At 47.8% G+C, this 24632-nt stretch overlaps 1 protein-coding gene across 1 annotated transcript in view; it reads left to right on the forward strand.

The window, feature by feature from the left end:
• Positions 1-23302: 23302 nt before the first annotated feature.
• The window catches only part of MXI1 (MAX interactor 1, dimerization protein), a 66386-nt gene continuing 65056 nt past the window's right edge, over positions 23303-24632 (forward strand). The window contains exon 1 of the mRNA XM_036438982.2: positions 23303-23782. Within this exon, the coding sequence (XP_036294875.1) occupies positions 23509-23782 (274 nt within the window). The 5' untranslated portion in view covers positions 23303-23508. The remainder of the gene's footprint in view (positions 23783-24632) is intronic.

Raw genomic sequence — 24632 nt, forward strand, 5'->3', positions numbered from 1 at the left:
CATGATGTATTATATATCATATTTATATGTGTAACATACACAATACACCACATTTTCTTGATCCATTCATCTGTCTAGGACAGTGGTCGGTAAACTCATTAGTCAACAGAGCCAAATATCAACAGTACAACGACTGAAATTTCTTTTGAGAGCCCAATTTTTTAAACTTAAACTTCTTCTAACGCCACTTCTTCAAAGTAGACTCGCCCAGGCTGTGGTATTTTATGGAAGAGCCACACTCAAGGGGCCAAGAGCCGCATGTGGCTCGCAAGCTACAGTTTGCCGACCACGGGTCTAGGGCATTTAGGTTGTTTTCACATCTACCTTGGCCACACCCCACTTAACTCCCCCATCCCCAAGAAGCTGTATTTTTCTGCCCTTGAAAGTGAGGCTCCTCGGGCTGGGCTGGGCTGGGTGGCAGCCTCCAAGGCTCAGTTTGAGGAAAAGGTAAAGCTAGTCCCTCAGGCCTCCTGGGGTGCCACCAACCCCCAGCACTTCCCATCCTTACTTCTGGAAGGCCCCTGTAAAAATGTTGGTGACCCAAAGGAGGGAACAGGTGGCTCAGAGGCAGCCAATAGCCCGTGAGAACAACTGAGCGATAGGATGTGTTGGAAGGGGTGAGCAAGGTGCTGAGGGACAGGCCCCAGGGCCCAGGCCCTGCCTGCGGATCACACCCCAGGGCCTGCAGCAGCTGGCAAGCCATGGTTCCAGGTGACCTCTTGGTGCTAAACATGCTCCGTCCCTGACCCTTCCCTCCGCCCCCTCCCACAGGCCCTCCTATTTTCCCAGCAGGGACAGGGAGCGCCTGAGAACTTCCATTGGACTGGTCACCATGGGGTGGAGGCCATTGTGGATATTTTGCAACTCTGAACCCAGGATCCTCCCTGGTGAACTGGTGGAGAGCCCAGGCTCTGGAGCCAAATCGCATGGAGCTGATCTCGCCTCCACCGCTTAGTCTCTCTAACCGCGGTGTGCTCATCCACAACAAAAAGGATAGTAACTAGCATCCATTTCACCCAGTTACCTTGAGAAATCAATAAGACAACCCGCATCAAAGTCTTTAGCAAGCCTTTGCCAGTGGTACGAACAGAGGGAGCTAAAGCTAGACTGGAGCTGTGTGGGGAATGGTACAAATGTGCCACAGTTCCCACACCCCATACCCCACCCCTCAGTTTGAGCTGCCACAGCTGGTCTGCCTGTTTCCACAGCTGGGAACTATTTGGTCTAACATCAAGGTGTCAAAGCCCCACACGGGGTCCCCGAGAGCCCAGAGGCCGGCTGGCGGGACTGTCCATGGATGGAGACAAATAATTCTGGACCAGGGCTTGGGCTTTGCCAAGGTCCCCAGTTGGATGGGTGGCCCCCGGGCTGTTCCTGGAGTGGCCTGGAGCACCACTGAGACCTTGGGTCCTGTTGGTGCCGCTGCCCCAGGAAAGGGACAGTCAGTCTCCGTGGCCTTTGCTCCGAGCTGGTGGCAGTAGACTTGGCGGCCTGCGTGTGGGCTTGCCCCGGAGCCTGCAGGAATGGGTGTGGCTTTACAGCTGAGGAGGTTGGCTGGTGACCTGGGAGGCTGGGGGAGGGGGAGAGAAGGAATCTTTTTTTTTTTTTTTTCTGCTCTTTATGAAGGAATCTTTTACATCTTCCTAACAGCCTGGAGCCAGGGACTTGGCACCACCGGGATTGATTTTCCTTCTGTTTGCATTTAGCTCGGGGAGGTACAGCCTGATGTGTGGTCCTCCCAGCTCCCCAGAGAGGATCCCACCTTGCTGCTTCCCTCCCGGCCCATCCATTCTGCAGCCGCTGTGGGCTGCTGGGCCACCAGTGGCCAAACAGAATTCTTTTTTTAGACTTTTAACAAAGAAGGCTTCCACATGGCACCAAGAATCAGCAAACTTTCTAACAGCGATGAGAGAGCAAGAGACAAAATACGAAACCAGGAAAAAACAAAACAAAACAAAACAAAACACCCTCTCCTGCTTCCCTGCTGGTGGTTTTGCTGCAGCCTGTTGAAATATTTCGGGGCTTTGGAATATCCATGCTGGCTTCCTGCCCAAGCCTAGCAGGAGGGTGGGGGTGGGCAGGGGTTGGGAGGGGGTGATGGTGCTGTCCAGTTTGTGATGACTCCTCTTTGGAAGGCACGGGTCCCTCCTGGAGAGCAGAATCTGTTTCCTTTCAGGTCTAGGGATTCCCCACTTGAGGCCTCGGTAGGTTCCACAAGGATCTAAGCTGGGAACACATCTGCTTAAGATCACACAGAACCCAACCCTTCTTTCATAGATGAAACCTGAAAGGAAATGACTCACCCAAGATCACAACCAAATGAATCCGAAGGGGCAATCACACCTCGTGTTTCAGGGTCTGACAGAGCTGCCTGCACCCAAATCACCACTGTATGGGACTGGCCTACAACCCGTCTTTCTGAGATACCCATTCATCCACATAAAATGACATCTCCCTTTGCATTTGTTGCGAGGATGAAATTACTGTTTACCATACCTGTCCCTTAACACGCCATCAGCTAATCATCCAACCAGCCCCGCCCTCTCCTTACCCCCACACAGAGATATTAGTCACTCCCTTCTCTGCCCTGGTTCCCACAATACTTGTATTACTCTCTCAGGGCATTTAAAAAATTATTTCGTTGTAACAATTTATTTGAGTCTGTATCTTTCTCTCTAACTGTGAGAACACTGAGAGAGTTAGAGGACCAGAGAGGAACCTACAGCCCCCAATCCATTCTGGTGCCTGTCCTGGCCTGAGGCCCGAAACTCACACACAACCACCCATAGACCCATCCTCCCCAATCCATTCATAACAGGATGGAAGAAGACATAGATGTCATGCACCATTGGCCAATGGTGGCAGAGGTTGCATCAGTCTAGTTGGGTATAAAAAGCTTGGCTTTCCTGGTCTCGCTCTCCCTGCTCAGGGGAGAGGGACCTGCCCCCTCTTCCTTAGCATCCCATGCCCTTCTGCTTTTCCTCCTTCTTCCTGTTTCCCCCATTACTATGTGAAAATGGCCCCTACACCTTCCAGGAGGACTAGATTAGGATTTGTATTTTTATTTTTTTAATTTAGTTTTTATATATTTTATTGATTTTTACAGAGAGGAAGGGAGAGGAATAGAGAGCCAGAAACATTGATGAGAGAGAAACATCAATCAGCTGCCTCCTGCACACCCTCCACTGGGGATGTGCCTGCAACCAAGGTATGTGCCCTTGACTGGAACTGAACCTGGGACCCTTCAGTCCACAGGTGGATGCTCTATCCACTGAGCCAAACCATTTATGGCAGGATATTCATTTTTAAATAAATTGACATTTTTTAGCTCAATGCTTCTCAAATTGTAGTCCTAGGGCAGGAGTTGGGAGGAGGTGATGGTGCTGTCCAGTCTTGTGATGACTCCTCTTTGGAAAGCACGGGTCCCTCCTGGAGAGCTGGTTTGTTGACAACTAGTTCACTGTCTGAGCCCGAATCGGTGCCGAGGCCTTGGAATCTGCATATTTATGCATCCAAAGTCCATCTCAGACAGATGTTTGAAAACAGACAGGTAGAGTCTCGGGCTGTGCATTTTGGGACACTAACTGTGACCAGAGAAGAAAATCAGACAGGGTACATGTACTGGCCTCCCTCGATCCTCCAGAAACATTCTATATTAAACATCTCTATAATAAGACTGCTTCTTCAAAGCAAATTGAATGCATACTTCACCTTCCCATTGCTCATCTTTGTTCTTTCTCATCATTATACAGTGCTATTAATATTAAGACTCAAGCCCTAGCTGGTTTGGCTCAGTGGATAGAGTGTCAGCCTGCAGACTGAAAGGTCTCAGGTTTGATTCTAGTCAAGGGCACGTGCTCGGGTTGCAGACTCAGTTCCCAGTAGGGGGCATGCAGGAGGCAGCCAATCAATAATTCTCTCTCATCATTGATGTTTCTATCTCTCTCTCTCTCTCTCTCCCTCTTTCCCTTCCTCTCTGAAATCAATAAAAATATATTTTTAAAAATATATTAAAACACAGGACACACACACACATATACCAGAAAACTTGGATACAGGTCGAGGACCAGCCTTCCCCATGCTGAGTGAACAGCCAAGTTGCTGATATGACTTGAAGAGCACCCAATAGACCTTCCTACACTCTACAGCTCTCCCAGTGGGCACCCTGTGTCTGGGATTCCATCGTAACGGCTGCTGCACTCTCCCTGAGTATGGCCAAATGTCCCTAGTAGTGCCGGTTAGCAGTGATACATCATTCAGCCACTCAAAGTCCAACACTTGAATAATCGCAACTTTTTCTAATCCCCTCCCTCCCCTGACTATTGTGCATGTATCTTCTTCTCATTTGCACTTTGGTGTTTTGCCCAGTGTTCTGAAAGCTACCTGTCTGTTTTCAAACTACAGTCTGAGATGGACTTTGGATGCATAAAGATGGTTTGTGTCTCTCTTGCTGCTTTCTAGATTTTTTTTTTCACTGCATACTAAGCTCACATACCCAAACATTTCAATCATGCCATTACCTTAAAACAACCGTTTTGTTTATTTTGTGATATCTTCCTACAGTCATTATCACTGTGCAAGACAGATTTTGCACAGGTGTAACCAAGGCATGAGAGCTGTTGCATTCTTCCTTTACCCGATATTATTTCATATGCACTTTTCCGTGGATCTACTTAAAATTCATGAGTATCCTTAATGGAAAAGTAATATTTCCTCAATTTGATAAAACAACATTTGCATAACCAACCCTCTTTTGTTGGGCATTTGGGCAATTTCCAGATTGTCTTCACTCAGAATCATGCTGCTCTAAATACCTTTATACAAACAGTTCTTTAACTTTTGGCCAACTTCCTGGATGGACCCATTTGGATCTTGGGCTCCTAGAAGGCAGGAGTGTTACTTGACTGTTTTACTGACATTTTGCATCCTCCATGCCCACCTCTTCATGATCTCACCCAGGACAGAAGCCAGCCCATCAGGAGGGCTCTGTGCACGAGCTGACTGACACTGCAGGGGAAACTCTGACTTTCCTACTGAAAGGGAGTATAGAAAGGAGTTCAGAAAGGAGTTCATGGTCTTTATTCAGGAACCAGCCTCATCCTTGAAGGATTCAGCTGCTGAGACACATTGGCCAGTGGCGGTTGGGGATGACCCTCCCAGCGATTGCAGGAGGAAGGCCCGTCAGTGTAGTAGACTAGCTGCCCACAGGTTTGACTGGGTCCTTTTATTTTCTAGCAGTGAATGATGAGGACAAGGGAAGGTTCTTTGCCTCAACAAAAAGGCTCCTGAATGGAAAAAGCCAAGACCTCAGTGCTCAGCCAAGGGGAGATCTGAGCTGTGTTCCCAGGAGATGAGGACCATGTAGTGTAATGGTATATGCACAGAAAAGTGGAGGTGAATGTGTCCTTAGTAGGACTCTTCCTGGGCATGGGCCCTCAGCACTCTATCAACTGGAATATTGGGGGTATTATTCACCCTGGAAGTCCCAGTCCTGCCACTGAGTACCAAAGGGCAAACCACTGACCTCCACCGTTTATATGGAGACTGTACCGTGGGACAGTGCTGATCCCAAAGGGCTCCACCAAATGACTGTGAAGCTCAACAGTGTCTATGGGAACGTGCTTCCCAAACACGAAGCAAACGCCCTGGATTCCTATAGTTACTGGGATCCGGATTATCATCCCTGGCTAACTGGAGAACACTTCCTTTGTGCTTCCAAATGAAGCTGTTGCCTATGCTTTCTCTGTAGAGCATCAGGTAACTGAGTTTAACTGCCCAACCTTGTCAAATATGATTTCAATCACCATGGGTTGAAAGTTACTTTCTGTGCAAATACACTGAGCTTCCTGTGGAAAGAGAAGGAGAACCTGGGTGTCAGACTCATCTCCATCCATTGTTTTATTCAATTCCTACTACGACCTTGTATGATGCTGTTATTTCCATGTAATAGAACAAAAGTTACTTGTTAAAGGTCCTGTCTCTGTACTTGTCAGATTTAAACTCTAGGATTTAAACTCTGTCTGTCTGAGCCCAGGGCTAAGGTTCTTGCTCTGATACCTTATTATCAGATGGTGGTATAGATGGGCAATGGTTCAATACATTTAGAAAGTGAGTCCTAGAGGAGGGGAAAAGTATATTAATAATTTACTACATGCACCGGTTAGTTATTGCTGCATAACAAATCACCCCCAAAATTTAGTGGCTTAAAATAATAAGCATACAATCAGCTCCAGAGCCTGTGGGTTGGGTAGGTGGTTCTTCTGGTCTGGGATGGCCTCACTCATGCCCCAGTGGTCAGCTGCTCGTTTGTTAGAAGGGTTGCCTAGGGGTTGGTTCATTGATCCTTGCTGGACTTCCTCACACGTCTGGGGCCTCTGCGGAGACAATAAGGCTGACTCATCGCTGCCTCCCGTAGTCTGTTATCACCCGGCAGGCTAGCCTGGGCTTGTTCTCCTGGCAGAGCCAGGGATCCAACAGAGCAGCCGTGAGTAAGACCTCTGGGGACCTAGGCTCTGAACTGGCCCACTGTCACTTCTGCTGGCCAAGGAAACAAGCTGACTCAGACTCCAGGAGTGGAGAAATAGGCTCGTTTTGCTGACAGGGGTTCCTGCAAATCCACATTGCAAGAGGCTGTGTACAGAGAGGATATGAATCGAGGCCATCAGTGCAATGAATCTACAGCACAATAGTTCTGTTCCATATGCTTCATCTGCCTCAGAACATGTCTTTGACATGGCAACCGCTCATGGCCCCATTTTACAGATGAGGACACTGAGTTAGTCTGAGTAAGTGCATTTGCCCAAAGTGCTCTGTGGCAGAAGCAAGATTAAAACCCAGAGCCCACTCTCTCAGCCACTCCTGCCTCACCGCCAGGTGTGTTTACAGCTCCCCTGGAGAGAAGCCAAAGTCAAGGTCATCCAAGGAGCTGGGACAGGTCACACAGCATTGAACCCCTGACTGTGAGCTCTGGCAGGTGGTCAAATCAAGCAGCGTATGTGACCTCCTTCTCCGGAGAAGGTGCTGACGGGAGACAGTCACGGGCCCGGGAGGGTAGCATCGTCCAGCCTGATTCACGGCTGGAAAATACTTGTTTTGTTGCAGTTAATTTTTTAGAAAGGTCCCCTGGCCGGGACTTCCCGTGTCTGGCTCGGTCTGCGAACTATTTGTGTGGGGAGAGCTGGGAAGCCCTTGGACCTCGGAGGCCGGGACAGCTCAGCATTGTCACAAAAATAGCCCTTCTCGGGCAAGGCAGGTACTTCCTCTGGCTGCGTTTCCCTCTCGGCCCGCCTGGCCCGCAGAAGGAAAGAGGCGAGAGCCAACGGCGCGCAGGATTGGGACGTGGCCAGTGAGAGGGCTTCGTGGGGACGCACCAGTAACAAAGGGAGGAAATGAATACGCAGGATCAGTAATTATACTGTACGCGTCCCAATTTGTGTTTTCATATGTCATTTCCATAATAGAACTGCCAAAGCAAGAAACTAATGATACAACCTCACGTCAGGGAGTTGGGGGAGGAAAGAGGGGACGGGGCAATCCCCCCCACCCCCACCCCCAATAACAAAATTGCCTTCAGTGGGAAACTCTTTGGTGACAGCAAGGCAGCCAGAAGCTGAAGCTGCCGTCCAAGTTCCATAGCCACTCCGAGTCGGGTTCCAGGACAGGGGTGCAGCCTGCAGGACCCCTAGGCCCGCTCCGAATGAGCTGGGATGGGCTTGGGGCTTTGGAAAATGTACGGGATAGAAGTGAGCCGGCCACCGCCTTATGGATTTGGCTGTCCCACCCAAGGCTCGGGAACCCAGTATGCTGCCAAAAAAAACCCTACCTCGACAGGCGACAGGCGACAGGCGACAGGCGCTTACCTTGCCCGCTTTCCTTGCCCTGCCTAGCTTAGCTGCTTGTTTGTTTTCACTCAGCATGGGTTCCCTCCCTAGAAGCCAGCCCTGATCACCAGGCTCTGGGGACAGATTCTCTGATCTGGAAGGATCTGCCCTCCGCAGATTCAGGTGACCCCTGTAACGCTGACCACAACACGTGACGGTCACTCACTTCTCCACCATCCCCAGTCCCCACCGTGCTGTGAGCCCTGACAGCAGCATCTTACAGTGCCTGGGAGCTGGGGTGGGGCTGCGGCTGCTGAGGAAGGGAAAGGGGACCCATTGTCACCACCTCCCCCACCTCTTCTACTTCCCCCACTTCCCCCGGGGCCAGCTGAGGCGTACCTGGCTTTGCCTAAAGTTCATGTCCCCACGTTCAGATGTGATCTTCAGGGGAAATAACCAAATAGAATGTGATCTTCAGGGGAAATAACCAAATAAATGTCTGGGCATGAAAAAAATAATAATGGAGCCCCGTAATTGTATGGTGCTCTAGTAATGACAGGGCTCTCCGTGGGCCGTGTTAACGGATTCTCTCATAACAACACTGTGAAGTAAGCAGGCAGCGATGACAATGGTTCCCATTTCTCAGAGAGGAAGCCGAGGCTCCACGAATAAGTGGTCTGTCCAAGGTGACATGTGTGTGTGTGTGTGTGTGTGTGTGGCTGAGACTTGAACCCAGGTCTTCAGTTCTGATTCCAGCGCTCTTCCCGATCTGGACTGTGACCGAGGTGGTTTTGTAAAGTAGACTGGTCATCAGGCTCTGGTGTTACAATAGCGTTGGGACTAGAGGGCTGGAGTTGTCTTTAGCTCAAAGCTTTTGAAGGCGCCAATACAAAAAGACTTAAAACCATGTATCCAGGAAGACCTGACATTGAATGACTGCTCCTTAGAAACACCCCCTAGTGGCCCGGCCAGTGTGGCTCAGTGGTTGAGCGTTGACCTATGAACCAGGAGTTCGAGGGAATTGAAATCAATAAAAATACTTATTTAAAAAAAAAAAAAATTCAAACATATAGCTAGCTGTTCCCTTCCAGGAATGTGTCCCAAGGAAATAAGTAAGAATGTCCAGGAAGGCTTTGCTGAGTCTAGGATGTTGATTGTATCATTGTTTACAGTACAGCAGCAAACAGTATTTGGAAACAATTGAAATGTCTACCATTGGGAAGCTGGTTATGGTCCAGTCATATAATGGAATATAATTGTGCAGCCATTCTAATATTGTGAAGCATATTTACTGACCTAGAAAGATGTTCATGAATGAGTGGGGTGGGGGTGGGGGGGGAGGTTACAAAACAGTCTGATAGGATCTCATTTTTATTTTTTTTAAATCTGTGTGTGTGTATATGTGTGTATTTGTATATATAGGGTGTCCCCAAAAAAGTGTGTACACACGTTAACAGCTGATAACTGTAGACTCTAGCACATTTTGAAAATAAAATGTATTTTAACAAACACTGGCTTCCAAGTGTATATACATTTTGGGGAGTAACGAGGGAGAACATTCTTTCAGGAGAGATGTGGCTACAGGCACATGGACTCGGGGCCGGCAGGGATATCTGTCATGTATGGTAACATGGCTTTTCCCCTTACCAAGTTTTGACTTTACCCTGGAGGGAAGAGGGGTATGAATTAAGGACCTGAAGTGTGAAAATAAGTATGTTTCTCTGTATCTACCAACCAAAATGTTATCAGTAGCAGCTGGGATTTGAATAACTCTTATGATCTTTTTTTTTTTTTCTTCTCTGTATTTCTGTGATGATGATTGATTTATTTAAAATTTTAAAGTTTTTTTGGTGTTGTTGGTTTAAAAAAAAAAAAAGTAGACTAAAAGAAATCCAAAGGAAGGTGGCTGGAGGACCTGAGAAGGAGGGAGGGAGAAAGGGAAGAAGGGAAGGAGGGAGGGAGGGAAGGAGGGAAGGAGGGAAAGAAGGATGGGGAGTTGAGAGAGCAGCAATGCAAACTCCGGTGGCTCTGGAATCTCATTGCCAGTCTCTCAGGGACAGTGCCCGTGGCCTTCCCCAGGGCCAGGCCCTCTTTCCTGTAGTCACGCCTCCTTGGGTCAATTGTACGGGCATGGCTAGATTCCATTTCTGGGCAGACGCTGGCTCTCCTTGGCCTGACTCTGCCACGTGGTCACCTCCTTTTTGGTGAGGCTTGGAAAGGAGAAAAAATAAAAACCACACACACAATGAAACCAAAACTGCTGCTGTGCAGGGGAGCTGCGAGTGGGAACCGGGCAGAACAGGAAAAAGAGAACGCCAGCCCAGGACCGTGGTGACGCTCGGACTAGGGAGCTTCTTTCTGTTTTGTGTTGTTAGGCTGCAACCATAACTTAATAAAAACAACATTTGAATGTAGCGTAAAGCAATGGTAAGCACATTGTACTAAACATTTGGGCAACACTAATGCATTTTTTTCTTTTCTTAAATTTTACATCACAGTAAGATAAGTCTAGTTCTTTTTGGACCAGAGGTTACCCATATTGAAGTGGAATGAGGCATATTATGACATGCTTAATCTCTACACTTACGAATGGGGAGCATGGTTGTGACTTCTAAGGGTAATTCTGATTTTTTTTCCCCCTGAGCTGTTTCTTAAAATTAACTATTTGATGTTTATATAGTTGTAGATCCTGTCTACCTTTTACCTGGTTGCCCCCAATGGTACTTGCAAGTACACTTGTGTGAGTGTTTATAAAAATACCGCTTTATTGAGATGTGATTGACATGTAGCATTGTATAAATTTAAGGAGTCCAATGTGATAACTTGAAATACCGATATTGTGAAATGATTACCACAAAGAGGTTAGTTAAGCTAATATACCTTCACTTCACATAGATGTATGTGTGTGTGTGTGGTGATATTTCTAAGATCTACTTTAAAGTTTACAAGATAGTATTATTAATACAGCCATCAAGCTGTACATGAGATCCCCAGAACTCACTCATCTTATAACTGGAAGTGTGTACCCTTTGACTACCTTCATTTCATTATCCTCCCTTCACCCCCAACGCCCCCCCTGGTGACCCCTCTCTTTTTGTGGATTCAGTTTCTTCTTAGATTCTTCATATGAGTGAGATCATACAGCATTTGTCTTTCTCTGTATGGTTTGTTTCACTTAGTATAATGTCCTCAAGGATTTCCTTATTTTTTAGGGCTGAAAAAAAATATATATATATATATATACAATATTTTCTTGATCAATTCATCTGTGGACTCACATTTAGATTGTTTCCATATCTTGACTATTGTAAATAACACTGCAATGAACATGGAACATGGAGGTGCAGACAGATATCTCTTTGAGATTGTGATGTCATTTCCTTCAGATATATCTCCAGAACTGGAATCGCTGGGGTCATATGGTAATTCTATTTTTAATTTCTTAAAGAATCTCCATACTGTTTTCCACAATGTCTGCATTAATTTACATTCCCACCAATAGTGCACAATGATTCTCTTTTCTCCACATTCTCATCAGCACTTATTGTTTTTAAAATATATATACTTTTTAAAATTGATTTCCTCCACTGGGGATTGAGCTCACAACCTGGGCATGTGCCCTTGACTGGAATTGAACCCAGGACCCTTCAGTCCACAGGCCTACACTTTATCCAATGAGCCAACCTGGCTAAATCTGTTCACTTCTTTTTTCAGTCTATTTTCTTTCAGTTGTTCAGATTGGGTAATTTCTATTGTCCTAGCTTCCAGTTTACGGACTATTTCTTCTGTCTCCTCCATTCTGCTGCTGAGCCCATCCACTGAACTTTTTATGTTGGTTATTGTACTTTTCAATTCTAAAACTTCCATCTGGTTCTCCTTTATATCTCAGATTTTTTTGTTGAGACTTCCTTTTTAAAAAAATATTTTTTTATTGACTTCAGAGAGAAAGAGAAAGGGAGAGAGAGATAGCAACATCAATGATGAGAGAAAATCATTGATCAGCTGCCCCCTTCAAGCCCCACAGTGGGACTGAGCCTGCAACCCAGGTATGTGCCCTGACCAGGAATCAAACTGGGACCTCCTAGTTCATAGGTTGATGCTCAACCACTGAGCCATGCTAGCTGCAACACCCCTCCCCCCTGTTTTTTAAACTTTTTTTTAAGCGTGTTTCCTAATTGTTCTTTGAAAAAAATTCTATGTGGCTAGTTCTCTGTTTTAGGTGTTGGCATCTATTGATTGTCTTTTTGTATTTAGTTTGAGATTGTTGGGTTCTTGACATGATGAATGAATTTCTATTGAAACATGGGCATTTTCATATTATAAGACTCTTCATCCTATTTAAACCTCCTGTTTTTTTGTGTGAATCCCACTGACACCACTATGGCAGGAAAAGAGGAGCACTGCCTTGTAACTGCTGGGTGGGGACAGAAGTCCAGGTTTGCCTATGGGCCTCCATTAACCTTTGAGGAGAAGGGCACTTGGTTAAGCTGTACAGGGGTGGGAATTCCCAGTGCGACCTACCCTAACACTGCAGAGGGGTGTGCCTCATTCCCGGCTGGCAGAGTTCAAGGTTCTGGCTCTCAGTTCTGCCTTCTCTGGCACCTCTCTGGGGGGGGGGGGGGGGGAGATGTTGGGGAGCCTTGTTGCAGCCTAGCTAAGGTGTAAGTCAAGGCTCCCACTTGGCCTTGACTGGGGTGAGGGTGGGTGGAGTCACAGTTTTTCTGTGGTGCTTGGCTGAAGCACAGTGGTTACTCTCTAAAAGATTTCTGTCATGCCAGGGTGTCCCTTTCCTGGTCCTTTGGAAGAGAGAACAGGTTTTTCTTGACCTCTTTGTTGTCTTCACTTAACGTTTCCAGGCTGCCAGCTTCTTTAGCTCTGAGACCGGGATAAATGAAGCAAAACTAAAACCCAGAGAACTCGTCACCGTGTTGTTCCTTGAGCCTTGAGGGTCCCTATAGAGAAAACTGCCTACCTCATTTTCCTGGAAGTGCAAGTGCCTTCCTTCCTGCTTTTACCTACACCTCTTCACCAAAGCAAACACCCGCCAAAATTTCAGTGTCATGTCCACCTTTAGCATAACCCACCAAGATTTTTAAGTGATCAAAGCCCTTTGCTAATAGAATATCTCCATGAGATATTTTGGACCCATCTCTCCAGAGAGATAATCAGGCCTGAATTATGCAAGAGTCATCTTTGGGTAAATCTGCTATCACAGTAAAATTAACTACATCAAAGGATGTTAAACCTTACCAGTTCAAAGGGGAGAGGCAAAGATAGTTTTACACCGAGAATAGCTTCCCTAAACTCACTAACATACCCCTCGGTTGGGTCTTCCTTTCCCAGGCCCAAACTGCAAGTGGTGGCTAACAATGTCCCTCAAAATTAATGACCTGCAACCCCTCACCCTAACCTTTTGGATTTGGTTTCCCAGAAAAACTGTCCAAATCCCTATGATGTTTCTTTTAGCACAGCGAGTTACCCAAACCAGATCAGAAACAAATTTCTGAATATTATTAATAAAGGAGGAGTTTCCTTTGAGCAAGAGTCTTTTAAACTGTGTTTCCTAGAGATTTCCTGTGCAGCTTCAAAAGGAGTCATGACCACTTTGATTAGGACTTTATCTGAAGCCCTAATGAAGATAGGCGTGCTCTCAGAATATCCATCAGCATGAACGTTAGCCAGTTATGTTCCCCCGTAAACAAGCAACACACCAGGCCTGTGTAGCTCAGTGATTGAGCATCGACCTGTGAACCAGGAGGTCATGGTTCAATTCTCAGTCAGGGCACATGCCCAGTTGCAGGCTCAATCCTGTTTGGGGTGTGTGGGAGGCAGCCAATCAATGATTTTCTCTCATCATTAATGTTTCTATCTCTCCCTTTCTTTCTGAATATATAAGAGCAGCTCAGTGCCTCCCAGGGGTCTACACTAATGAAATTATTTTCTTCATCAAAGGGGACAGTTAGCTGTTTCTCAAGCTCTGAGCCCTGTGGCAGGAAAACTTCTGGAAACCCAAAGATGACTTTTTCTTTTTTTAAAATATATTTTATTGACTTTTTACAGAGAGGAAGAGAGAGGGATAGAGAGTTAGAAACATCGATGAGAGAGAATCATCAATCAGCTGCCTCTTGCACACTCCCTACTGGGGATGTGCCTGCAACCAAGGTACATGCCCTTGACCGGAATTGAACCTGGGACCTTTCAGTCCGCAGGCCGGCGCTCTATCCACTGAGCCAAACCGGTTTCGGCTGACTTTTTCTTTTGTTACCGGGTCTGTTCATAGGTTCATCCTGATATTAAACACACATGAACAGAATGCTGTCTGCTGAAGCAGAGTCTTTTATTGTGCTATTATTTCACTCACATAGGGGGTTGGAGAAAGATGGTGGGATGGGGGCTGGCTAATGGAGACAGATGGCCCATGCAATTACCACTTGAAAAACAGGTTTGTCCTTGAAAGAAAATGACAACAGCAGTGGCCTCTGACTACAGGTGAAATTTGAAAAAGGATTAGGGAAGGGTTACTAAAGAGAAAAGGAACAGGTGTATCCAGCGTTCTCCAGACAGGGCTAGGAACGGGGCTTCAGCTTTTGAATGCTCTCAAAATAGCCCCATTGCATTTCAGTTATACTTGCACCCATGGGCATTGGCAATGGCCAGTGTTGGTAAATTTATGACCATTTTACAGAAAGGCAAAAGGTAGAATGAACACAGAAGTTTCCTTCCTGTTTTTGTTTTTGTTTGTTTGACTCACATTTAGCTTGAAAACATGATGTTTCTTTCTTTCTTTGTTTGCTTATTGAATTTATTGGGGCAAAAGTAAGTTTATGGTTATAATTCCAATAAATAATACTATAATTAATAAGTAATAATACAAGAATGAACTGTTTCTCGTTTGCCCACCTCTATATAATGTACCTAAAAGTGTTCATGTTCACAGGATATAAAATTAAATTAACAAGATGGTCCTTAACATTCATTCAGTCAGAGGTTTGACAGAGCCCAGCTCTTCCACAACTTTGAAACATGGACAGGAAATGAAGAAGAATTTCCCAATTCTAGCCTCTGTGTCTGGGATTTTTTTTTTTTATTCAATTCTACTTTAATGCAATTAAGTATCAAAAGTCTAAGGCAGATTCTTGCATCTGTATGCCAACATGTTATTCTCATGTGCCTGCCTGTCTGGGATGGGTGTTTTAGGGTGTAGTTATATGAAAAGAGCCTCTGATTACGTTTCTGACTTTTCCAGGTAGGTTATAATTTCAGACAGTTGTTTTGACGTGATTCCTTGGCAGGCCACACATACCCGTGAGATCATCGAGACTATGTCAATTAGAATGACATATGAAATTTTTAAAAATTTAACTATTCCGATACCTAATGTGGTGTGTCTTACTACTGTGGAAACCTGCAAAGAGCCAGTCTTATGCAAACAAAATTAATTTCCAATGAACGCAAGAAGACAGAAAGGGAAATATGAAGGCAAACCCTTCCTCACTCTTATTTTTTTTTTATCCTCACCAATGATATTATTTATTTTTTTAAATCCTCCCTGGAGGATATTTTTCCATTGATTTTTAGAGAAAATGGAAGAGAGAGGGAAAAACAGAGAGAAATATTGATGTGAGAGAAACACGTTGATTGGTTGTCTCCTGCATGAGCCCAGGACGAGGAGAAGCCCAGGATGGGGTGAGGCCTGCAACCAAGGTATGTGCCCTTGACTGGAACCCAACCCACCCTTGACCAAAATTGAACCTGAGGACCCTTTGGTCCACAGGCTGACACTCTATCCACTGATCCAACCCAGCTAGGGCTGTTTATTGATTTTAGTGAGGTGGGAGGGGAGAGAAACATCAATGGGAAAGAAAAACATTTACCAGTGGCTTCCCAGAGATGGAACCCACAATGTAGGTATGTGCCCTGACCAGGAATCAAACCTGCAACCTATTAGTCTGTCTTCAATTTGGACTTTAATTTCATTTTTCTGAAAGACACAGGAGTAAAGGGGACTCTTTGAATGCATGTGTGTGCTCACATGGATATCTGCATGCATAGGACTGGTCCTATGTCTACATGTATACCTGGGTAAGAAATAAGTCCCATAAGGCTGTGGGTTTTGGCTCTTTGCTTACTGCTCTGTCCCCAAACCTAAAACAAGTCTGACATATGTAAAAATACGTCTTCTGATGAGCAGAATTAGTCTGTATGTTGAGTACGTGCTCATGTGTGTTATCTATGATAAATGTAACCGCTTCGTTGCTCATCAACCTTTCATCCATGAGAACTGAGCTCTGGGTCAGGAAAGGGAGAGGGCAACTTTTAGGGCTCAAGCAGCAGAAATGAAAACAGAGAAAGAGAAATAGGTTTCAGGGGAGGAGAGGATGGGGGTGGGGTGGACAGGTTTCCAGGCAGAAGGTCAGGGACTAAGCTGTAGGTTTTGTATGACCCTGATGTGTGGGCTGCCTCCAAGATTATTGACCCAGGAGTTCACAGTCTGGGGTCCTAGAACCCACCCCCAAGACCTCTCTGAACATAGGAATGGGCTTCCTTTGTTCTTTTTAAAAAAATATTTTTTCATTGATTTCAGAGAGGACGGGAGAGGGAGAGAAAGATAGAAACATCAAGGATAAGAGAGAATCACTGATCACTGCCTCCTGCATTTTATTGTGTGTGGGGTTTGTTGTTGTTTTAAAAAGAACCAATGGGAAGCACTTTCCCAGTAGTGGGGTAGATTGGATGACCTAAAATGCCGGTTGCTTTGTTTAGGACTAGAATTTTATCAGGGTGGTCACGCTGGTTCTCCCTTGCTAATCCGAAACCTCAATGGGCAGTCACATCACAGCCTGTGATTAACGAATATGGGAAGATGAATTAATGATTCTTTTTGGAATGGGGGAGAGGTAGACTGCAGAGGAAACTCTCCCTTCACAGGTGAGGACCCTGATGCTGACAATGGAGAGGTTACTTAACAACGTTACACAGTAACACAGTGGAAGGGCCAGCCCAAAACTCCGGGCTTCCACTCTCGATCCATCTTTTTGTCATTGTCTTTGTTTTCCCTGAAAATCTTTCAAACTCTCTTAGCCTATTATCCTGATGTGCACAACACTTCACAGTTTCAAAGTTTCTATATACGCCCCTTCAGCAGGGCAAACCTTGTTCTTCCCACTTTGTAGGTGAGAATTCAGAGGCTCTGACAGGTCAAGTGGCTTACACAAATTTGTCCAGCTAACAATCAGGAGGGAAATCCTTTGCCATCTGCAGATACCTTCCCTTCCATCACCTGATAGCTAACATTTCACCATTAAAACTTTATTCTTTTAAAAAATATATATATATATTCATTGATTTAAGAGAAGAGGAGAGACTGGGGTGGGCCGGGGGAGAGGGGGGAAAGCCGGGAAGACAAACAGCAATGATGACAGAGAATCATTATCAGCTGCCTCCTGCATGCCCTGACCAGGAATTTAACCGTGACCTCCTGGTTCATAGATTGACGCTCAAACACTGAGCCACACTGGCTGAGTAAAACTTTCTCCTTTTAGCTCAAGGCATTGGCCACCTTTTAATGCCAAATGTCTCTGGGAATGATTGCATTTCAGCTAGTATCATGCATGGGTACCTTAATGTACATGAATTTAGGATCTTTGAGAAATCCCCCCCCCCTTTTTTTTTTTTTTTTTACAAAATATGAAGACATCAAAGAAAGTAGGGGCCTTGATCCATCTGCAAGACACTTAGAGGGAGAAAATGTAAAAAAAAAAAAAAAAAAAAAATAGTTGTGTATGAATCTCACCTTGATCTCAGGCCACTGCCTTCATTGCCTGGTGACTTTTGAAAATTCCCCCTCAGAGGCATCTTATTACAGAGGAGACCCATCACGGCACCAGGTCGGTGGAGCAGTGAGGATGTGGAAAGGCAGGCTGAGTGCTTTGGGGGCAGGGATCTTCAACTATCTGGCTCCTTGGGTTTCTGGCTTCTCCGCGGAGACAGCATCTTGATATTTAAACTTTAATCGAGTGACTCAGAAATAGTTTTGCAGACAGTGTCAAATGCTTCTTTCTTCTTGCCTCTCTTGAGCAAGGAAGCTGCGAAGGGCCAGCACCAAGATTCTGGCCAGGCAGGTGAGGGCATTCCTGCCTTCGGCCCTCATGGCCCAAGCCCCCGTTTTGTGTCCTGCATGCACTGTGCCAGGCGACAGGGGCTGGGAATGCCAGGGGGAGGGAGGCATGCTTCCTGTCCTTGATGAGCTCATAGTCTAATGAACCCTTTAAGTGCTGGGCGTTGTACAGAAGAAGCCCAGCTGGGACAGGAAGGGCCTGCCAACCTCAGAGGTCCAGAAGGAGGGGGGGCAGAGTCCAGAAGAGCAGAGATAATGCGTAGGAGCAGGTGACACCCGGGCCAGCTCCTGTGGAGGGTGGGGGCTATTTATCCTCTGCCCATGTCTACACCCGCTGGTGAGTGTGGGGGTGGGGGCGGGGAGTGGTTGGAGGAGGCCTGGTCAACACTCTTAAGGCTGTGCCAGGAGCCACTGGGAGAGGCAGCTCTCCTTGTTCCTGACATGCTACTTGTGTCTTACAGCTCCTGACTAGTCGTGGGGCTCCCTTCTAATAGATGAAGACACGATGAAGACTCTTTTTTTTTTTTTAATATATTTTAATGATTTTGTACAGAGAGGAAGGGAGAGAGATAGAGAGTTAGAAACATCGATGAGAGAGAGTCATTGATCAGCCGCCTCTTGCACACCCCCCACTGAGGATGGGCCCGCAACCAAGGTACATGCCCTTGACTGGAATCGAACCCTGGACCCTTGCAGTCCCCAAGCCGACGCTCTATCCATTGAGCCAAACCGGTCCGGCACGATGAAGACTCTTGAGAAGGAGCCCTAAGCCAGCTCCTCCACTCATTGCCATGATGCCTTATCAAAGGGAAACATGCCCAGGAAAAACCTGGCTGGGAAAGCTCTGGGGGTTAGGACTCAAGTGCCAATGCAGGGGCAGGTGATCTCTTGATGGTCTTTATCAAGCCTGAGTACAAAGACTACAGGTCAAAGAGCAGGGAAGAACCTGACTTGGCCATGCTGGCAAGGTCCAAAGAAAAGCTAGACTTTGGCGGGACAGACTTAGATAGGAAGGACTCGCGAGGAGAGAACAGGCAAGGAGGAAGAGCAGAGCTGGGGAGCCCAGGAGAGACAGAATGGCCCAGCGTAGGGATCCCAGCATCCCATACTGTTGCAGGAAGGTGAGGACTGGGCAACCGTCCCAGCGCCATGTCGGTGATTAACCAGCCTCTGTGCACCTGAAAACACGATTACAGACAAAACAACTCCTTTGAAGTAAGAGTACAGCATGTCTGGGGGGAAAGAGGGGCAAATAAAAGAGAGAGTGGTCTTGCTTTAGAATGCGAACAAGGTTGATGGGAAAATATTACCCACAGGCAAACAGGCTGAAGAAAGGAAAAGGAGGTTGGAAGATAAGACCCATGCTGAGCAGGCACCTCTAGACACCTTGGGCCTTTAGGACGCTGAGGCCGGCCTTGCTGGGCACACAGTCACGCTTTCCTTTCAGAGAGCACACGTGTTCTTCATGGGCTGCACCTGCCTTCTTATCCCCTACCTCAGTGGTCGGCAAACTCATTAGTCAACAGAGCCAAATATCAACAGTACAACAACTGAAATTTCTTTTGAGAGCCCAACTTTTTAAACTTAAACTTCTTCTAACGCAACTTCTTCAAAATAAACTCGCCCAGGCTGTGGTATTTTGTGGAAGAGCCACACTCAAGGGGCCAAAGAGCCGCATGTGGCTAGAGAGCCGCAGTTTGCCGACCACAGCCCTACCTGTTCTCTGCACAAACTCCCGGCCAGTTTCCAAAGAGGCCTGTTCACTTATGGAGTCAAAGCCCCGGAGAAAGCGAGGTGCAGAGGGTTTTTTGAATGGTTCCTCCTGGGAAGCAAAGCTAATCGGGAATGGAGCTGAGCTTGTAACCCAGCATCCTGGAGGCCTGTCCCATGACATAACCCCTGAACCACAGCTCTTTCTGCTGAGGCCATTTGTATTAGAGAAACCTGTTAATTGGGGACGGTGGGGGAGGGGAGTCTCTAGGACGCTAACATGATTTAACACTTGATGGGCTCTGCAAAACCAAGAAAGGGGCTTGGAGCTAATGTAGCCTGATACATTCATCCCTCCACATACATGTTACCAAAATGAGTATACGCGCCGAGACTACATGTGAGGCTCTGGGCTACGGCAGCAGAGACTTTGTGAAACAAAAAGGCGCTTCTCCTGCCTCCACTGGGTCTCTTGTGGTGCCATTGTCTGATGCTAAGCACTCACATAATAACAAAAAACAATACCCCTATGATGGGGGGTGGGGGGTAGAAACTTGATTTGGCACCGCGGTGGTGTTTTCCATGGGAATGGTGGTGGGGGCTGTGGCCATCTGTGGGAATAGTGCAAATCAGCACTTTTTGTAGATTTTCTTCAAGCCTTTGTTTACTTTGGCTTTGGTCAGATCCATGGCCCCGCTTGAAGATTCCCGCTGGGCTTTCTGAGGCTCACAGACCTACGAGAGATGAAATAAGGATAAATAAATCATTACAACACACCCTACTACCACCCCTGCACTCATTCGTGCAGTGTGCCTGTTTCATGTGTGTGTGCGCACATGCGTGCGCACACATGGAAATATAGGTCACAGGATTGCAAATGTGCATGTTGGCCCAGGCCTCCTCCTGGGAATTAGAGAGACCAAGGTTTTGGGGGTCTGGGCTTCCCTGGTTCATTGTCTGGGCTTCCCTGATTCATTATCTTTTCTTTAGGGCTGGGAAAGATCAGGGCTATTTCACACAAATGTCGGTTTTTGCAAAATGGCATTGGATAAAACTCGTCTGGAACTGTAACTTCCTAAAGCCCTCACATATTTATAAATTTTTAAAAATATATGTATTTTATTGATTTTTTACAGAGAGGAAGGGAGAGGGAGAGAGAGCTAGAAACATCGATGAGAGTGAAACATCAATCATCTGCATCCTGCACACCCCCCACTGGGGATGTGCCCGCAACCAAGGAACATGCCCCTGATCGGAATCGAACCCGGGACCCTTGAGTCTGCAGGCTGACGCTCTATCCACTGAGCCAAACCGGCTAGGGCCACATTTATAGATTTTAAACATGAATAACCTGGGTTGTGATTCTGATAGAAACAAGAAAGTCAGTTATCATTGTGATAAAGGATGGTGAACGTTTATCTTGCAGCTCTTCGGAATACATGAGTTTTACAAAGTCAGTGACTGATTGTTCCTGCCACACCAGCAGCCTATTATTAGTACGTATTACAACAGGCCCTCACCTAACATTGTCCATAGGTTCTGCGACTTTAAGCACAATAACTTATAAGAAAACCCATTTTTCCCATTGGCTAGTTAATATAAACAAGTTTCTACAGCATCTCACTAACATAACAAAATGACGTTATTTGAGGACCTGCTGTATTATAAAAGTACAAGAGGCTTTTCTGAAGGCTGTGTGTGTGGGGGGGGGGTGCACTCCAGTTTCTATTAGTGCGTGTTTTACAAAGAAATGCACTTTCTCTCCTTTTCCCAAAAAGTTTCCATTTCCTGCAAAAGTCTTCCTGACACCTGTGTGTGAAGCTGCCTCCGAGCGGGGTGGCTGGGTGGCACAACTCTAGGGGGCAGCATCCCTGTGTCTTCTCTAAAATGGTCCCCTGGGAGGGGAACTCCAAATGGCCTTGCCAGGTGACAGTATTTAGAGGGGCCTGATGCAGAGATGTTTTCCAACGAAGTGCAGAAGTCTTGTTTCCTGCAACATATGTTCTCTTGAATGCAGTAGGGCAGTGGTCGGCAAACTCATTAGTCAACAGAGCCAAATATCAACAGTACAGCGATTGAAATTTCTTTTGAGAGCCACATTTTTTAAACTTAAACTTCTTCTAACGCCACTTCTTCAAAATAGACTTGCCCAGGCCGTGGTGTTTTGTGGAAGAGCCACACTCAAGGGGCCAAAGAGCTGCATGTGGCTCAAGAGCCACAGTTTGCCGACTACTGCAGTAGGGGACCCAGACTCTTGTCTGGGTCTGGATTGGAAGAAAAATATGTGCCAGGTAGTGTGCGCAGGGCAGATACAATTTAATAAGACTTTTTTTTTCTAATTTTTTCTCATTTAAATATATTTTTTATTGATTTCAGAAAGGAAGGGAGAGGGCGGGAGAGAGAGAGAGAGGGAGGGAGGGAGGGAGGGAGGGAGGGAGGGAAAGAGAGAAACATCAATGGTGAGAGAGAATTATTGATCAGCTGCCTCCTGCACACTCCACACTGAGGATCAAGTGGCAACTGGACATGTCCCCTGACTGTGAATCGAACCATGACCTCCTGGTTCATAGGTCGACGTTCCGTACTGAGCCACACCAGCCTGGCAAGAACAAGACTGTTATTAGTGCTTCATAGGTGGGGAAACTCAGGCCAGAGATTAGGGGATTTGCCCAGGCTCACACAGTCTGTCTGCATCAGAGGTGGGACTTGAACCGTTCTCTCTGGCGCTCCCCAGAGGCCTTAAAATATCTTCAAATATCCCTGACTCCCAGGGCGCTTCCCAGGTCTGGAAAGCACCCAGGGACCCTGCAGACCCTGACTGGGTGACAGCAGCAGCGGTGAAAATAATGGCAACTGGGGTCTTCAGAGCCAAAAGGTGGAATTCAGCTGGAGGGGGGTGGACCTGGGCTGCCACTCCTGCCTCTCTGTCAAATAAAAGGGCCAGGTGTGACGGCCCCCTAGTGTGAGCTTTGCACAGCTGGACCAGGGCTGGGAAGTGGAGTATGGAGACATGCTTACATCTCCTCCCCTTCCTGGATGAAACTTTGCATTTGAAGGGAGAAAGAAAGAGAGTAAATCTGTAACCTGGGATTTGTTGGCCTGGGGAGGCCCTTTGAAGGCACAAGGCCTTGCGTGTGTGTGTGTGTGTGTGTGTGTGTGTGTGTGTGTGTGTGTGTAGGGGTGTGTGTGTGTAAGTATTGGGGGGGGGGACTTCAGATGACATGTGATGGATTTTCTTGATTGGGCTTTTATTATTATTATTTTTTTAAGTCATACTGCTACCATTTATTGGAGACCTATTATGTGCCAAGCCTTGTGCTGTACGCTTTTCAGATGAGGTAATATTTTGATGTGAAGGGGGAAAAAATAAATAGCTTCGTAGTTTGTTTTTATGCAGGTGCCTTCAGGGGCAACGGGTATTTTTTCCATTCCGGTTAGAACACGGGGCGCTGTGCACCGAGGCAAGCTTTGCGGCGGGGCGGGGAGGGGTGCGGGGACGGCCGGGGGGGCGGTCCCCGCCTCGCTTAGTCTCCACCTTTTTTATTTTGACCGGCCGGCTGGCGACGACGATCTCGCACTAGGACCCAGGCGGCAGAGCGCCTCCGTCTGTCCTGTAGGTTCATTCAATCTCCCCTACACACAGACCCGCTGCGAGCGAGCGAGCGAGGCAGACGCGGACGCGCACTCACACTCGGGCTCACCACTGCGCGCAGCGAGGCTCGGCGAGTCCGATCGCCTGCTCGCCAGGGCGCCTCCTCCTCCGCCCCAGCCCCGCCGGGTCGGTCCCCCCGGGGCCCGAGCCCAGCCGGGCCGCGCAGCCCTCCCCGCGGAGGACGAGCTCGGCGGCCCCCGGCCCCCACGATGGGCAAACGCGGGCGGCCGCGCAAGGAGGCGAGGGGCGAGGGCGCGGGGCTGGCCCCCGCCGCGCCCCCGGCCGCGCCCCAGCCCCAGCCCCAGCCCCAGCCCCCGGCCCCGCCGGAGGAGCCCGCGGGGCCCAAGCTCAGGTGCCCCTTCTCGGACATCTTCAACACCAGCGAGAACTCGATGGAGAAGCACATCAACACTTTTCTGCAGAACGTGCAGATTCTGCTCGAGGCCGCCAGCTACCTGGAGCAGATCGAGAAAGAAAACAAAAGTAAGTTTGGGGCGCCCCCCTTCTGCCCCCCCGCTCCTCCTCGGGGCCCCGGCTCTTTCTTCCTCGCCCACTTGGGGCGACCCCTGTCGCCTGCTCGGCCCGCGTCTCCCTCCCCCCAACACCCATCCAGCTCCTCGGCAGGAAAAACCGATGACACGGGAGAAAGGACACGCACGCACAAAGCTGCTGCTAAAGATGTAACAAAGACGACGGGGGGGGGGGGGGAGGTGGAAGCTGGGGGGGGGGGGTGTCCGTGCATCTGTCTGTCCGTCCCCCGCAGGCTGAGAGGAGGATCGCCTGGACGAGGAGCAGGGGAGGGAGTGTTGTTGTTTTCTGACAACTGAGCCCGGAGCTCACTCAGCTCTCCGAGGTCGCCTTTCTTTCTTCCCTTTTTTTTTTTTTTTTTTCCTCCGGAGCCTCCTCGGGCAGACAAGTGTTGTTTTTCTGTCGCTCGATCCTGGGTGGGGTGGGGAGGATGAGCAGCCGAAAGTTGGAAACCCGTAGGCAGGCAGTGCTCAGCGGTTTCGGAAAGGGAACACACAGGCGCGCACACGACAACAATAACAACGGCAGCCGCCGCCGGGGAGCCCTGCGCGGCGTGGGCTCGGGCCGGCTCGGCTCGGCTGCTCCCTCCCTCCCGGCCACTTCGCTTTTCTTCTTTCTTTTTTTTCTTTTTCTCCCCTCTCGCAGCAAGGGCTGGGCTCAGGCCATCGCGTCCCCCCGGTCCGTGCCCCTTCGCCTCGGTTGCCCCGGGGAGCCCCCCCCCCCAACCCCCTCTTCCCCCCAGAAGCAGGCCGGCTGGGCCGAGCAGCGCCCGCAGCTCGCCCCGAACCCGCCGTCCTCCGGGGGA

Source organism: Pipistrellus kuhlii, unplaced genomic scaffold (assembly GCF_014108245.1).
Source record: "Pipistrellus kuhlii isolate mPipKuh1 unplaced genomic scaffold, mPipKuh1.p scaffold_m20_p_15, whole genome shotgun sequence".
Taxonomy (NCBI): domain Eukaryota; kingdom Metazoa; phylum Chordata; class Mammalia; order Chiroptera; family Vespertilionidae; genus Pipistrellus; species Pipistrellus kuhlii.